Source organism: Astatotilapia calliptera, chromosome 8, assembly GCF_900246225.1.
Source record: "Astatotilapia calliptera chromosome 8, fAstCal1.2, whole genome shotgun sequence".
NCBI lineage: Eukaryota > Metazoa > Chordata > Actinopteri > Cichliformes > Cichlidae > Astatotilapia > Astatotilapia calliptera.
Genome location: NC_039309.1, coordinates 21,162,254 through 21,179,613, shown reverse-complemented (window position 1 = coordinate 21,179,613; position 17,360 = coordinate 21,162,254). Strand labels below are relative to the sequence as shown.

General features: G+C 41.8%; 1 protein-coding gene across 1 annotated transcript; it reads right to left on the bottom strand.

Moving 5' to 3' along the window:
- Nucleotides 1-1,560: 1,560 nt before the first annotated feature.
- On the bottom strand, nucleotides 1,561-16,300 carry bsk146 (brain specific kinase 146). The gene is made up of 5 exons (XM_026177388.1): nucleotides 16,058-16,300; nucleotides 7,895-8,145; nucleotides 7,021-7,223; nucleotides 6,706-6,897; nucleotides 1,561-6,624 (listed from the first exon to the last, which is right to left on the bottom strand). The coding sequence occupies exons 2-5, from the start codon at nucleotides 8,064-8,066 to the stop codon at nucleotides 5,866-5,868; spliced, it is 1,326 nt and encodes a 441-aa protein (XP_026033173.1). The 5' UTR covers nucleotides 8,067-8,145; nucleotides 16,058-16,300; the 3' UTR covers nucleotides 1,561-5,865.
- Between the last annotated feature and the right edge of the window lie 1,060 nt (nucleotides 16,301-17,360).

Sequence of the window (17,360 nt, the reverse complement as noted above, 5' to 3'; positions counted from 1 at the left end):
GGATGTGAGAGTGAATGAATAGTGGAATTGTAAAAGCGCTTTGAGGGTCCCGAAAAGCGCTATATAAATGCAATCCATTATTATTATAAAACAAAGTGTAAAAGAAGGGCTACAATGCAGTTTGCCATTCTCTTAACTCTGTTTTCTTGTTTGACTGCCTTTTGACTTTTTATTTCATTTTTCCTTTGAAGTCCATTCTATTCAGTTTCAATTCAATTTTATTTATACAGTGCCAAATCACAACAACAGTCGCCTCAAGGTGCTTTATATTTTAAGGCTTCAGTAATACAAAGAAAACAGAGAAAACCCCAACAATCATATGACCCTCTATGAGCAAGAACTTTGGCACCAGTGAGAAGGAAAAACTCCTTTTTAACAGGAAGAAACCTCCGGCAGCACCAGGCTCAGAGAGGGGCGGCCATCTGCGGTTGACCGGCTGGGGGGAGAAAGGAAGACAGGGCAAAAGCACGCTGTGGAAGAGAGCCAGATATTAATAACAACTAATAACTGAATAAAGAATGGTGTATCAGTATCAGTCTGATTCCAAGTATTTGCTGGGATCAGAGTGGTTTGATATTTTCAAGAAAATTGATTAGTTACAATGTCCTAGAGGGGCGAGAAAAGAACAACAATTATCAAAAATGAAAATAAAGTACACGGTTAAACTATAAAACAAACGCTCTTTACTGTGATTTTTAGTAAAAAATTGAAGGTCACAAGCTAATTCATCATTAGCTGCATACTATCAGGCGTCTATGGCCTCGTTAGGCTTAAATATTAGAAGTTAGTTACTGTGTCAGCTCCCTGAATCCAGAATTGAATTTAAAGTCCTCCTCCTGATATACAGAGGCATAATTCACCATCATGTCTTAACGATCGTCATATTAAATGGCAGAAACAATTCTGTGCATGATTCTCCTCTTATCTGCTTTGGTGCAAATAATTTTTTTTTAACTTACTTTGAAAAATCCTGGTAAACATGATTGAACCTTTGCCTCGCGTTTGATAATTAAAGGGTTCGCCTTAAAACTGGTGCATTAACTAAAATCTGAAATTATTCTTCTGAATTATACTTGGACACTGTACTCAGCCACCCAGCATTTACGTTTCTATGGAAACATTGTAACATATATCCAAAATACTTTACTAGCAGCATATACCTTTATTCAAAATATTTTGTGGTTTCAACTCATACAATACTAGAAGTAATTTATCTACTATTCTTGTTTTATTCATTTATAAATTTCAGTGCACTATATGAACATCATTAACCTGAGCCCCCATATTAAAATTTAAAATTAAACCTTTCCTGCCAGAGGTCTCTTCCTGCTAAAAGGAAGTTCTTTTCCCCCACCATCACCAAGTGCCTATTCACAGGTTACCATGGAGTGTTGAAGTTACTTATTTCTTCTTGGTTATAAAATTTGTCCACATTCTTTACGGTATTAGGTGCCCCTAAAGATTCCCTTGTGTGAATGCGATTACATAATTTCACCTGTATGAAATTCAATTGCATAACAAAGAACTCTTGGGAGGGGAAAAACAAGAAAAATGCAAATATCACTCGAACAAGAATTCTTATTTTATTGACTAAATCTCAGCTTACAGGAAGACAGTTGTATTGCAAAGACAGAACCGGGTACAAGTTCTAGTGCTGTGGTCATCTACTCACTAAAACTCCACAAAAACCATGATGCTTTGAAATACAGCTATGTCACCGGACAGAAAGACACTGGAACGCCATTACAGCACGTCACAATATGAATAGGATGAGGAGGCAGCGGTGGCTGACTCAGACGCTGGGAGGGATCAAGGGGAAGGTGGCGTATGACAAATGCACATCTCACTTTCTAGTTTTGTGTCACTCATCTTCTCTCCCAGCTTGTGAACGGATGTGTCCTCGTCTGCAGCGTACTGTATACTGCACTGGTATTTCATCTGAGCACAGTGCTTGTACCACAAGTTCTAGTGAATCATTTACTATCTTAAAATTATTCTGATAGGAAACTACAGCAGTACGGGGCGTGTCTTTCAAAATAAAGATTTACTTTTTGGTATTTTGATATTCTGTGTTTTGCTTGCTAACTCATAAAACAGGGACTGCAACTGATCATCATTCATTCATTAGAAATAACATCCTGTTGGCTAATTGTCTATAACTAACAACAGCAGTTACTTTGGATTGTTAGGTTAGACTGGAGGTTTGGGTATAATGTTTTATAAGACAACGTGATAAAAAGTCAAATTTTCTGTTTTAAAGAATGTTGGCAAGACGATGCTAAAACATCTGACTTTACCAATAGCTCTGTCTCCACTATCAAAATGTTAGCTAGCTAATTTAGCTACGGATGGTTCCATGCTTGGAAAAAAGAAGCAAGGCTAAAGAAGAAAATTGAATATTTCAATTTCAAAATACGCGACATAATTAAAATTTTACTTGTGTAAAAAGCAACATCAGGCTATTCTTACATTAGGGGTATGATAAGCTAATGTTGATCTCTTTACTAATGCAAGAGAATAATTCAGAAAAATCAAGCTGAATGACACCAAACTAAGACAGCTTAAAAACACTGAATTCAGGGGTTGTTTGACACAGATGAAAAAAATCCCGGATCCTGTTTGCTAAACACAATTTTCAAAACTCAACTGCCTACATAGCATAAAAGTAAAGGGAACCTTTTATTCATTTTCATGTCTTTGTCATAAACATACTGTTACAGTGTTAGATACTCATATTAATGATGCTTAGATAGTGAGGTCTTTGGATGTATAATGCCTGTGAGCTGAAAACTACCTTAAAACTTGTTTTAAACACTCAGGTTCTGATAGCTACCCTTGGATCAATATGATGTCACGAGAGGGAGGTGATATACTCAATACAGTCATCCCAGGAACATAGCTTTAGCTGCAGACACTGTCATCCCACCTGTCTGCTATTCAAACCTTCTGTTTACAATCGGCAGCCAATCAGAAGAAAGTTGTCTTAGAGGGGAGGAGCTAAAGTAGCTCGTTTCAGTTTAAAATAAATAACAATTACTTTGAAAGGAGCAGAATAGGTCCCCTTTAGTTATAGCAAATCTAAACTTAGCTTAAAGGAAAATGAAATATTGTAGAGCAGCATGAGAGCCTGTGTAGCCCAGAATGTGCCAAAGAAACAAAGGCTCTATTAGGGCCATTTTTTGTGTTTGAAATGAGGTGAAAGCCACCAGAAGTTGTATTGAGCTGCTGGCAATCTGCAGTCTTATCATTTAATATCACCGAGCCCTACGTACTGGCCCTTTTACAGAAATAGTATTAAAGGTGGCCATGGTGTCCATGTCTGAAAAGTGAAACCATTAAAGAGGTGCTTTAAACCCAAACTGTTTATACTGACCACCAGGCGATGATCCCTGTGGCTAAAATAGGAATTCCAGCCATGTGTGGTAAATGGAAAAAAACATCATTCGTTTCACTTTGCAAATTTTTGTCAGAAAAGCGAATTATGGAGGCCATGCTCATTGGCCAGTGACTTGTGACTGACAAAACGCATAACATGGCTTCATAGTCAGATCCACCTCTGGCTTGACACATCTGCTTTCCAAGCAAGAGCAAAGTGGTGACGCTGAAAACACAAATTCACAAACCAATCAATAATAATGTCTACACTACTGGGAGACTGGTTTGGTGTCGGCTCTTTTTTACGTAACAAGAATTGTCAATAAAACCTCCCACGTGTCTCTATTTACAAGAATCCTCACGTTGCTTATCGTTGCACGTTGCCATGGGTGCTTCAAGCACGTCACGTTTATTTGGGAAGAGCGCGAATGTTGAAAGATGGTTTCGGAGTGAACGCTGCAAAGGAACAATGACGCGATGAGGTAATGTGGCTTCATACGGTCATGCCAGTGTGGGATGTGCTTGGGCTCGCACGGTTTACTCCGCACAGCACAGCGCTGCTTGAAGTTGACAGATGGGGAGCAGTGTCCGCATCAGGACCGTCCTTTGTTCTGAATCAGGAGGCTGCCGATGAGGTCAGAGATTGTCACAAGATGCAGTTATTTACTCTCTCGCTGATCCAACGCATCATGCGGAGGGGCTGAGCTGGTCCTCTGTCAGATCCGAGCTGAGGCTACTGACGTGTTGTTTGTCACCGGTACACTAACTACAACTATAGAGTGCTACAGCCTGTGACGGGATAAACACTGAGCAGTTTTTCACAAGAGGGCTTTAGCACATACAGTTTCATGCAGTTTATGTCTGAAAAGCAACACAGAGAACATCCATTCACACACTACGCATGATCCACCCCCCCAAAGAAAAATAATTCAATTGATATTCATGAAGTCAAAAAGGAATGGATTAGTTTTGTTGTTGTTTTTTAAATCCAAAAGCAAAACATTTAAGTCCCTACATTTGATTCAAATTCAAATCTCTCGCTCTGTCTTCATGCTTAGCTTTTTTTTAGTTCCTGAAGGTGGTGAGATGAGCACACAACATTAATAGCATTACAAATACATCACACTGGTTAGAAACTAAGTAAGTATATTCAGATTTTTTTTCTTTTAGCCCTAGGATGTCTCAAGAGGTCATAACAGCAATATTCACTCTGGGACATGATGCAAGAAATTGTGCTACTGCAAAAAAAAAAATCACATCACAACATTTTACCTTTTTTTTCCTCCTAAAGCCAGTTCAGATTCGAAGTTTGAATTACTCGTCATGCAGTTTATAAAAAGTGACTCTTGAGTGTTTGCTTTTTTCCCCCTGCACTTAATTGGAACAGATCATTTTTCTTTTTCAGACAAAGTTTAAAAGAAAACACATTTTTAAGTGAAGGTCTGGATGAAAACGTGAGCAAAGCAGACAGATCTTTTTCTTGTTCTCTTTTGGAAAAAACGCTTCAAAGGAACATCATACAAACGGAATTTCAGGAGTGAGTAGAAAAAAGTCTTCCAACTGTGAAGTAGATATGTTCATGGTGAAGAGCAGAGACATCGCACGCATTCGCTCCATCTAGTCTGAGATGAAGGAAAGCTGTAGATCATCTCACATAATGCGCAAGTATTCAGTATGTACAGCAGCATACCACACCTGTTACACAGCTATACCTCAACACCATATCACAATGCTGAGTCGAATGGGAAACAAAGAGAGCTACCTTACAAAAAAATAGAAAAAATAGATTGTGTAGTCTTTTTTTTTTTATTCTTTTTTTAAAGATTCAAATAAATAATAAAATTCTCAAAGAAATATTAAACTACTTGTTTTAGATTCAAACGCACGGCGACGCACACGGACACATTCACACTTTCATATTCTTGTTACAAGTAAAACACTGAAACCACGGCTCAGTCAGTCTTTTTATCTTGTAAGGTGTTAGCTTGAGCTCTGTTTCGGTCAAAAACACGAATCTTTTGTCCCTTGGCTTCTTAAAAAAAAACTTCTTATCAGTGTTGAAGAGATCACGAGGAGTTCTGCCCAACTCCTGCTGACTTTTTTATCTTTTTATGTTATTTTAATTCATTTTTTTTGCTGCAAGTATTGCTTTAAGGAATATATTTTGGTCTTCTTGTCAGATCGATTTAGTGGTGAAATCTCTAATGTAGCGTTTTTTTCTTCATTTTTCTACACTTGCATTTTGAACGTGTCCTTGAATTCCAAGTGTTAAAACAGGACATTCGACCAATCATGAGGAATGTGTGCGTTCTACAAAGACGTCCTCGGAAGTCCTCCGGCGCGTGTGTGTCTGCGCTCTTCCTTTCCCACAATGTTTAAAACAGGAGACGTGTTAGTGCTTTGTTATCGCTTTGTTTCTTTTCCCATGCATGAACATCTACGTGGTTGGATGAGAGGTATAAAAGTGTGTGCCGGTGAGCCCTGACATGCTCAGACGCAGATTTCTATGGGTGTCGGCACTAGCATGCGGCCGCCAGGTGAGCCGTTTTCTCGGGGCATTCGATCGTAGCTGTTGGTGGATGACACGGAGCTGTTGGTGGAGACGGACACGAAATGGTGGCCCCCGCCGGGTTCCATCATCCCTCCTTTGGCCCCGCTGCCTCCGCTCCCCCTCTTCACCGCCACTGGCAACATGGGAGAGAGGGGCGACACTGGGGAGCGAGGTGACAGAGTCTGCTGCTTCATCCTCTCCACGAGATGCTCCTCGTCTTCTTCCCCGGACGATGATGACGAGATTGTGCCGTCCACCTCCCCACGGACTCCTCCTCCACCTCCTCCGCCGCCTCCGCCACTAACTCTTTCGCCGCCACCTCCAGCAACCATGTTGCCGTTGTTGTTATCGTTCTCCGCGTCTAACATCCAGGAGTGGCTGAAGTACCCGAACACTTCTTTGACGGAGCAGCGGCGGTCCTGCTCCACCGATAGCAGGCGGCGGAACATGCGAAGGGCCTGCTCGGTGAAGCGCCTCCACTGCGACGGCACCGTGTTCGTCCTCCTCCTCTGCCAACGGATGAACTCCTGGTAGAAAGAGTCAGAGGGCAGAGCCTTCTCCCAAGGGAAGTTACCAGTCAGCATGCAGAACAGCAGCACACCGAAGGCCCAGACGTCAGTGCTGTAGTCCACGCAGAAGCCCTCGTGGCGGGACACATCGCAGAGCTCCGGAGCTGTGTAGGGGATGGTGCCGCTCACCTGGAGGGAAAACCCAACAGGTTACAGTCACTGGAGGAAACGTGCGAATATAAAAGCGTACAAAACTCAAACACTACTCACTCTTTTCACTGGTGAGCCAGCCCGGCGAGTCATTCCGAAGTCAGAGAGCTTGACCTTGCGGCACTCTCGGTCAAAGATGAGGATGTTTTCAGGCTTAATGTCCCGATGGACCAGCTTCTTACAGTGCAGGTAGTCCAGAGCGATGGCTACCTGGTGTACACAGCGCTTTGCTACTGTTTCAGGAAGACCGACCTTGAGGGCCAAAGAAAGGAAAAGCACTATTTTATTCAGGGGATTTTACAGTTTTAAGCCAACTTTCTTCTGACTGTGGATCAGTAATCATCTGTATTACTATCGTTATCTGCGAATCAGCACCTGTGGAGGAATTATATCGAAGAGGTCTCCCGCCACGGCGTACTCCTGTGCAAACACGTAGTACTCGTCGGTCTCGAAGGCGATGCCAAACATGTTGATGATGAAGGGGCACGGAGACAGGTACAGGGAGATGCTGTACTCCCGTAGAAAAGACTTCAGCTTGGTTGTCTTCTTCTTCAGGAACTTCAGTGCCATTTTTGTACCTTTTGGGAAAAATACAGATTTTTTTTTACAGATGCACAAAAAAACCAGTTTTTGTATCACGACTTTACTGAGGTATTATTTTAAATTACTCACTTATTTAGATTTTGTTGAGGCTTAAAGTTAAACCCCTGTGCTGATTGGAGTGAACTGAAACTCTTTGAATTCAATTCAGCGTTATTTATGTCACTAAATCACAGCAACAGGGGCCTTAAGACGCTTTATATTGTTAGGTAAAGACAGAGAAAACCCCCGAAATCAGATGACCCCCTTCAAGCAAGCAATTGGTGACAGTGGAAAGGAAAAACTCCCTTTTAACAGGAAGAAACCTCCAGCAGAATTAGGCTCAGGGAGGCGCAGCCATCTGCCATGACCAGTTGGGGGTGTTGTCGTCTATCCAAGAAGACCGTGCTTGAGATTTCTGCTATTTTAATTATTAGTCTGTAACTTTTCACTAAGGAGGTTTCTGTCTGTACATTTATGAATGCAGTTATTTAACCAAGCTTGCAATTTAGCATTCCATCCACTAATCTAACTATTAACACTTCTGTCTAAACAAAGGGACGTCTCATTAGGAGCCAAAAGCAAAATTACACTTAAGGTGCAGAGACCAAAACAAAAAGGTGACAGCGCAATCACTTAAGACGTCATGTACTCTGTGGTGGTCCCTTACCTCTGATCTTGTGAATGACCAGATCCACCTTGCCATAGGTTCCCTTGCCCAGCTCTCTGATCACCTCGTAGTACTTGTTGACCTCTAGTCTCTCCAAATTTTGGGCAGCAATCAGCTGCAGCTCATCCAGGATGTCCATGTTGGCTCGAGAAACCAGCGGAGAGGAGGTCATGGTGCAGACTGCTTCAGGGTGCAAAAAAAACTGACTCGGGTAGGACAGGAGCAGCAATAGCAGCTAACAGCTGGTGTCACTGTACAGAAAGAAGAGAGGAGAAACATTTTGAAAACTGCTTCATCCTTCTACTCTTCCTCATTTCAAGTACAACAAGTTGGCTGTGATAGGACGGGCACACGAAGAGAAAAACAGGCTCTCGTCCTCTTGTGGGACCAAAACAGGAGCATGTCATATGTGATGTTTGTGTTGCATTCCAAGGTCGGCAATGCACAGCACGCTGTCGACACCGGAGCTCACAGCGTGCTGCTCTGATCTGCAGTGTGATAGCCGCTGAAAATGCTAATTATCTGCAGTGAAGGCTTAAGTAATTCTAAATGCTACTCGCCAAGGGGGATACCAGAGCTGAGCTGTGAGCTGAGTCACACACACACACACACACACACACACACACACACACACACACACACAGGCAGCCAATAACAGTCCTTTCTAGAAAATCCAATTCCTGCTGCAGTGTGATTATTCTTAGTGATTGCTTCCCTTTTTTCTCTTCCTGAGCGGCTGGACCTGCCAAGCACTGACCCTCACTGATCCAGGCGAATGTGGAGGAACTATAGGAGCGCGCGCACACACACACACACACACACACACACACACACACACACACACACACACACACACACACACACACACACACACACACACACTCGTTACACAACCCGAGGTGCTGGAAAGCAGCCACTCTATATGAGCAGACACTTGGATTGGCTTTATATCTACAGCAGCCTCCTCATCATCAACACACTCGCCTGCCATTCCATGTACTTCACATATCTCATATTCTCCGCACACATCCACAGATGGATAACATTTCATTGCACAGTCTGGTTTTAGATGCAGAAAGTAACATTCAGTTGTATGCATCACAACGTTAAGTTGCCAACTATGTGATCAAACACACACACACGCAGCAATGTGCTACTTTACAGTTTTTTCTGAATGCTTAAACCCTAACTGTGATTCCTGTAGCACAATCTCTAAAACTATTCAGACTTATAGCAAAACCACTCACTGAGTTTGCAAAACTAAAAGCACAAAAACTGCTTTGCACTCAGTTTGCAATTTTGTAACACACACTTTGCAAAACTGTAGGCACAATTCACTGCACAACACTCAATTACCAAATTTCCAACACACTCCTAGCAAAAGTATACACATGTATGGCTATCATTAACACTAATTTGCCAACTGTCTGGCACACTTTCACATGTGAAAACTTTTTTAGATAATTAGTTCACTTTGCAATCAGCCTAAGCACTATAATACAAGTAAGCTGTGTGTGCGGAGTACAATGGAGGGAGCAGAAAGAGTGAGAAGTAGAGGAGGCCGAGGAAGAGGACGTGGAGGTGAAGAAGTAGGATGAAGAGGACGACAAGGACAAGGAGGAGCAAGAGGTTGACGAGGAGGGGGCAGAGGAAGATGAGGAGGGGGGAGAGGAAGGGTAGGAAGAGTAAGAAATAGAATTGCTGATGACATCAGAGCTACAATAGTGGACCATGTAATCAACCGTGGAATGACACTGAGGGTAGCTGGCCAACGGGTCCAGCCTAACTCGAGCCGCTACACTGTAGCAAGTACCATAAGGACATCTTGAAATGAGAATCGGTGAGTACAGTCACTTCGCACAAAGATTTGTAGCACTGCCATATGCCAATGAGAAACACACCAATACCATTGATGTAAAAATACTGAAATTGTTACTTTACAGAATTGCTAGATGACCAGATGCTGGGGGCAGAGGAAGCATGTTCACTGCAGACCAAGTAACCCATAGAGTCATTATGGCGATTGCAAATAATCCTATACTTGGAAATAAACACTTGTGTTTGTTTTGATGTGTTTGAATAAACAGCAGTACTTGAAGTTTGGATTCCTCTATGCTTATGGATCTATGACAGAAGTAGCTCAAACTGACATAGCCTACCTTGTGCACAGAGGAAGCAAAAGCCAGATGTGTTTTGTATTCATACCATCAGTGTGCAGTTGGCGCATTGTGTGCTTAGTAGATGATGGCTTGTGTGTACTGTTTGATACGGAAACACCATTTTTACGAAGAGTTAATCTAGCTGTGTTTGCTTTTGCAAGAGAACTACAATGTTTTGATTATTGGGTGACAGGTTTTCTTATTTGTGTGAAGAGTTTTGCAAAATTAGCCAATAGTTACAATAAATGTGCTTAAGCAATCAGAAAAAACTGTAAGTACCCCGTCGCCCCTCCACAGACCTCTGCGTTCTCTGTGGGAGTGTAATCTTTTTTGCGTGTGAAGCGGACAGGAAGAGAGGCTGACGGCAGCAGGTGAGGAGAGATGAGTCAGTTTGGGTGATAAATGGCAGTGCAGAGAGGATGTACTGTATCTCTCTCTCTCCTCTAAATAAAAGCTCTTGGGTGCATGTGATAAAAACACACATGCACAGGAGGGAGTTGTAAACAGAAGAGACCGTTTGTTTCTGCCGGGGATCAGAAGTGCTTACTGTAGCACTGCAGGATTGTGCCTCGTTCTTTTTCTGAGTGTGCGTTTGGCTCTGGTATGTTATCACGATAACATTCATAAACGTACAATGTATATTCAGTCAATAATAACTACTTAAAGCTGCAAATTCAACCAAGCTAGCTGTTTTGAGTGAAAACTGGGGCAGTAAATTTGAACTTTTCCATTTTTTTTCCATTTAGCTCCATCAAAAAGCGCTAAATAACTGAATAAACAGTTTAAACTGATTTTCCAATAACTAATTAATTATTTTACAACAAGAATTACAGTTATGAGTAAATAGTGATATAGTGATTTAAGTGTTGCTAACAGTGTTATCTCTCTGTAGATGAGGAACCCAGATAAGCCACAGATATTGACACTCTGCAATGCTTAGAGCTAATTAGCACCAGTTAGCAAGCGCTAATGAGTCCTAAAGATGCTAACAGCTACCACAAAGATGGAAAGGGATTGTATTTCTCACATTGTTGTAGTTCTATCCTTTATAATATAAAGTGCCACTGTTTGAATAAAACCAAACTAGATTTAAACATGCAAAAAGACGTGCTGTGGTGGTTTGTACCATCGCGTCACAGCAAGACGTTTCTGGGTTCAACTCCACGGGGCAGCTTGGACTTTTCTGGAGCTTTTTGGTTTCCCCCCACAGACATGCATGGTGAGTTAATGGGTGAATCAAATTTTTATCTAAATGGATAAAAAACTAAAGTTGTGGACGCAGTAAACATGTTGCAAAAAAGGAGGAAACATGCACACTATTTGGCACCAAGTGTATCTTCAGAAAAATGGGAATTACAGTGGCTGTGAAGATAGCACATATGACCCAGGCTGACAAAAAGGCCCAGTAATCATCTCCTGAACCTGTATCTATTAATGCCATTGTACTGGTTCAGTTGTCCAGCACAGTCTGCAGACCTTTAACGACTGGCTAATGTGATTTAACTTATTTCGTACCTCTTTACTCAGGACGCCCTGGAAAGCAATATTAATACTGAATTGATTTCTGCCTTAGGTCTGATGATCTTGACTAGATTGAGTCCCTAATCATTTTAAGCATAACCGGATTAACGCACTTCCACTGTGCTCGACCAATTCGTTTAATGGAGCCAAACTTCCAGCCCGATTTCATTAGGTGTACACAACCAGGAGAGAGCACGGAGCGAATTTCAGCTTTGAGAATAAACTGGTTTCATAAAATCAAAGTAAAAGGAAAATTTTGACAAGGTACAGCAGCTTGTGTGGTTAGTTGCAGCAGTGATCTTCAAACTGTTCCCACAGCTCTTATTAGCAGATCTAGAGCTTAAGTTTTTCCAGCTAGTACGTGCAAAAAAAAGTCTGTGATGTAGGTCAAGCTACAGTCTCAAAGTTCAGAAGATTCTGCATCTTTATATATTTAATATTCACATCAAGATGGTGTGTGCGTGTGTGTGTAGACCAGACAATCCCAGCATTCATCACACTCTGCCTTTATCTAACACACTCTGTTTTCAGGTCTTTTTTTCCTTTTCCAGCTTCTATAGACCTGTGTGTTTTTTGGCCTGCTGCTGTATGCGTGTGCTTTCGTTTACCACAGCTAAAACTGCATCTGTATTTGTATAGAAGCAGTAAGACTCGTGTAGCTCAGTGAGTCATCAGGCCAGGATAAATGTCGGCTCTCCGTGTGGAGGGGAAGTCTGCAGTCCCACTGCGTGAGTGCATCACATAGGCTCACCTTTAACAATAGAAACAACTCGATGCAAAAGCAGCTGCGTGTCGCAAGTGCTTTGCATCGCTGGTAGGAACAACTGCAGAGCAGCTGGATGGGTAAAATGAGATGATCAAAAGGGTTCAAATTTGGTAATTTCCCTGCAGCTCACGTTCAAATAATGCTGGGAAACTTTTCAGGATGAGGTGAAGGAGAATGGCAGCCTCTGTCTCACACCACTGTTGTTGTACTTTTTGGTGTTTAGGAGTATAAATACATAAACAGATGTATTAAGTTAGGGGCAACTGCATACCACATACTGTAAGTTTATACAAAGTTATCTAAGGTTGAAATAAGCCTTTCACATATTAATTATTTGTTGTAATCATCTTCAACATTCGCTCCACTACACATTATTATACACATTGTTCATTTTCCCCAAAGCATATCATTGATCTATTCATCTCAAAGCGAATTAATCGTCAACAATTGCTATAATTGTTTAATATTTAATAAATTATTCGACAAGCACAAATAAGAACCACACGCTGAGTCCAGTGTATTATTGTGAAAGGAATATTTCTGGTTCTTTTTATACAATGTGAAGATGCTAACCTGAGTCATGGTAAATTCAGATTGTCTGGTCTCTAGTTTGGGACAGTTTTATGCTAAACCTAAAAAGTCAGTTGACAGATTGATGCTTGTGTCAGTCCTCCTTTCCTGCAGACTGTTCTCTCCGACAGCCTGCAAAATTCAACGTTCTGGGAACAGACACAAAATACAGCATGTTCCTTTCAGCTGACCACATCCCCCCAGCCCTCCCCACTCGCTCAACACTGACCCTCTGTGCCACCAGGTTTAACACTCTGTGGAAACAGAGCAGCGACCAGGGGCCGCAGCTGACTAAATCCCAGACTGCTTATGCAACCAGCGGGCCGAGCCGGAGCACATTCGACGAGCCAAGGCAACGATCACAGCCACGTCCACCCCCACTGATGCAGCCGCGCTGCCCTCCAACAATAACAGCTTAATTTTTTTGCATTTGAGTGACTGTTTCTATTCTCCTGATAGATGTGCTGCAAAGAAACACATTCCTGCCTTCCACGTGAGAAACTGCAGCAACAAAAATATTTAGCCTTTAAATGTTCTGGACACGTTTGATTTGTCTTCTATTTATTGAAAAAAAGCTGCTGACTGCTGCACACGCACATAATCAAAGTGACTGTGTGTAAATGTGCACTGGCAGGGAGCAGAGGGAGGCCAGCAGCAAAACACCAGTCAGTGTGTGTGTGTGTGTGTGTGTGTGTGTGTGTGTGTGTGTGTGTGTGTGTGTGTGTGTGTGTGTGTGGAAAGTGAACAAAAACAGAATGTGGTTGCCAAAATCTCTAGTACCTACTTATATTACAGCTCCTCAGCAGTAGATATTTACACCTTAGTTTGATTTTACAGATTTTATTTAGAACGTTTTAAAGGCCTGAAATCAAAATCAAGCAAATTTTACTAATAAAATAAATAAATAATAATAATATTTTTAAAAGGGATCAAAAAGAACAGTAAATAATACAAATTGAAATACTAAAAGTAAAAGAGATGCACTTGGAGAAATTTAAAAAAATATATGTTGCTGGTTATTTTTGGAGTTTGGGGGACAAGAAAGCTCTGTCGCCTGTACGAGCCAGTTGGGAATTCTGAATTACTAGAAGGTGCTGATCGACAGACCTAAGTGAGAGGCATAGGACAACTAAAGGATTTGATAGTTAACGTAGGCGAGCCCGTGTAAACACTTACACGCAAGCAACAATATTTTAAAATGAATCCTGTACTTCCCAGGAAACCAGTGTAATAGTTTAAGAATGGGTGAAGCTTCCGTGTATCTTTCAGGAGTCTAGCAGCTGCAGTCTGAACCAGCTGCAGACATGTTTTAAGTGTTTTGCTCAACCCAACATATAATAACTTGTAGTAATCCAATCTAGATCATGAAAAGAAAGAAGTTTTTAACTATATTTAATATCTTAATTTGAGAAAGCTGGCTATAACAACTGCTGTGATCTGTCTAATTAAGGAGATGAATCAAAGATAACACTCAGACTTTAAACCTGAGGTTTAAGAAATGAGTCTCAAGATCTAAAGGGATAGTGAAAAATGTAACTGGCTGCTTATTCGCCACAGGAATCACTAAAATTTCAGTTTTACCATCACAGGGTTGAGAGACGGGTTTAAGAGGGAGGTAAATCTGGGTTTCATCTGCAAAAAAGTAGTAAGGAACATGATGGGTTTTTAAAAAAAAAAATAAACCCAAAAGGTGTGTGTACAACTGAAGTGGACCAAGAATGGAACCTTGAGGTACACCACTGGTTAAGGGGGTAGTTTTAGAAGAATAACTGCCAATGCTAATGGAAAACCACCTACAACTCAAATAAGACTTAAAACAGTTCAAAGCCATCCCACAAATAACAACACAATGAGTGTTCAAGATGTTGTAGTCCACTGTATCAAACACAGTGGTAAGATCCAGTAATATACGTACAGCATTAACTAGCATCAACAATAAACAGGAGATCACTGAAAACTCTTAACAGAGCAGATGCGATGAATTTGACTGAAAAACCTCACCAATATCATTGGTGCGTAAAACAGACGGCAGCAACAACTAGCTTAATTAGTATTTATGCTAACTAGGCTATATTCAGGGCTTCATCTTCATATTTAGCAAACAAAATTTAACTTGGTAATTTGATTTTTTAATCAAAATTGAATAAGGAAGATCTATCCTCTCAAAATCTTTATGGTAATACTGGTTATTTTCCATCTTCAACTAATTCAAATTCACCAGTCTTATCCATCAGTCGTCCTACCCGCATCTTCAAGCCAGTCAACCCAGTCCCTGTTCTTTAGAATCATTATTTAAACTCCTTCCCATCACCTCCTCATCTGGGTTATTCGGTCTACTTAAAGGTATGTGCTCACTCAGCTCTCCACCCGGCCCCTAGTTCAAGTTCAGCTGGCATCTCATCAACACAATATATAGGCACTGTGGATGAGCATTGAGGCATTGATTACATGATTTATCCAAAATAATGGCTTAGATCGGCTTGTATAGATTGGCTATAGGGCGTAACCCTTCATTTTTCTAAGCAAGTCCCCAAAATTGCCCAGTATAATCCAGCAAACATAGACAGCAGGTAGACCAGTCAGAATGTAAACATTCTGGTCTTGTATCATCCTCCAATCACTAAAGGCTTCAGCTTTCAGCAGGTCTGCATCGTCACCTGCAGTGTGTGTGCTCAGACAGCACTCACTGAAGGGAAAACCACTGTCACTTTAGTGTAACAGAGCTTAGATAGCGGAAAGGAACAGACATGCATTAGCTCCTGCAGATACCTGACTGCCAACCCCCCTCCTCCACCCCTTCCTCCTCCTGCAAAAACACGGGATGCATAGTGGGGGTGAGAGAGGGCTTTTAGATGTTGTGTTGTGATCAATAATACAAATTCCACTACACAATCCGATACTGTAAACAACCTAAAATGCTTACAATCAATGATATTGTTCCTTGCTAGAGATCAATGACATTAGAAAATGTACATACAACATAGAGAAGAAATCACAGTTTTGTTTTCAGTGTGAACGCTGCTGTATGGCATTGGCCTAATGATGCACTGCATGCACACATCATAGCGGCACACACAGTAACGGAGCCTGGTCGGTCAGGGTGCAGGTGAGGATAAACGGTCAGCCCGGGTTTAATTCGCTACTCACCTTTCAGTTGATACCCATATGGAGACTGTGAAGTCCGCCCTGTCGGCCCAGGCTGCTACTGGTAAACACACAGGGAGATGTGAGCACATACTAAGACCAGGTGAGCCCAGAGAAACGTCTGATATCGGTGTCCAGCGAGAAGCCTCCGAGCAGCGTCGGTGGATGTGGTGTCGAGCATCCTGCAGCCTCCTCCGGCTCTGCGTCCTATTGTCTCCGCATCGCTCTGTCCTCTAGGATGGGAGGAGAGCAGAGGCAGGGGAGGAGAGACAAAGCCCTCCCCCTCCTCGCTGGCCCGGCCAATCGCAGCGCTGCTCCGCTGGGAGCCGCCGCTGCTCGCTGTCTCCATACAGACTATGGTACATTCAGGGATGATGGGAAATCCAACTTCTTCCAAATACAGTCAAATAAATAAATATGTTACCAACAGATAGCTTGAACTGGATATTGGCTATTTTTAATAATAGCTAAAAACAACAACAACATTATTGTTATATTATTATTATATTTGCTTTTACATAATTTTCTCTGGGATTAATAAAGCATTCTGATTCTGACTCGTAAACGTTTATGTAAACAGACTTTGCTGTGTATGTTTTTATAAAATGTCTTTAGGCAATGTCATTTGAGGCAGTGTTGGTTAGTACAAAGATATATTAAGGCTTTTGTGCCAAGAATAAACACATAAATCAATGGAGTGGTCTGTCCCAGCTATCACGGCCGAGAGGCAGGGTGCACCCACAAATAAAGACAGACAACAATTCACACTTTATCCCAAACCCATATGTGTCTTTGGACTGTGAGCGGAAGCTGGTGTACCGAGAGTGGCCCCACACAACCCCCTATGAATAAGCACTTGGTGACAATGGGAAGGAAAAACTCACTTTTAACAGGAAGCAACCTCCACCAGAACCAGGCTCAGGGCGGGACGGCCTGGTTCTGGTGGAAGGAAGAAGAAAGGACAAAAGACACAAGAGAGCTAGAGATTAATAAAAACTAACAATTAAATATAGCGTGATGTATAAACACATAGCGAGTGTAAACAGGGTGAAAAAGAAACATTCAGTGTGTCATGAGAAACCTCCAGCAGCATAGAGCTATTGATGTGTAACTAAGGGAGGATTCAAGGTCACCTGATCCATCCATAACTGTAAGCTTTATCAAAATGGAAAATTTAAGCCTAATCTTAAAAGTAGGGCGAGGGTGAGAGGGTTCCTGTCTCCTGAATCCAAACTGGGAGCTGGTTTCACAGAAGTGGGGCCTGAGAGCAGAAGGCTCTGCCTCCCATTCTACTTTTAAATACCCT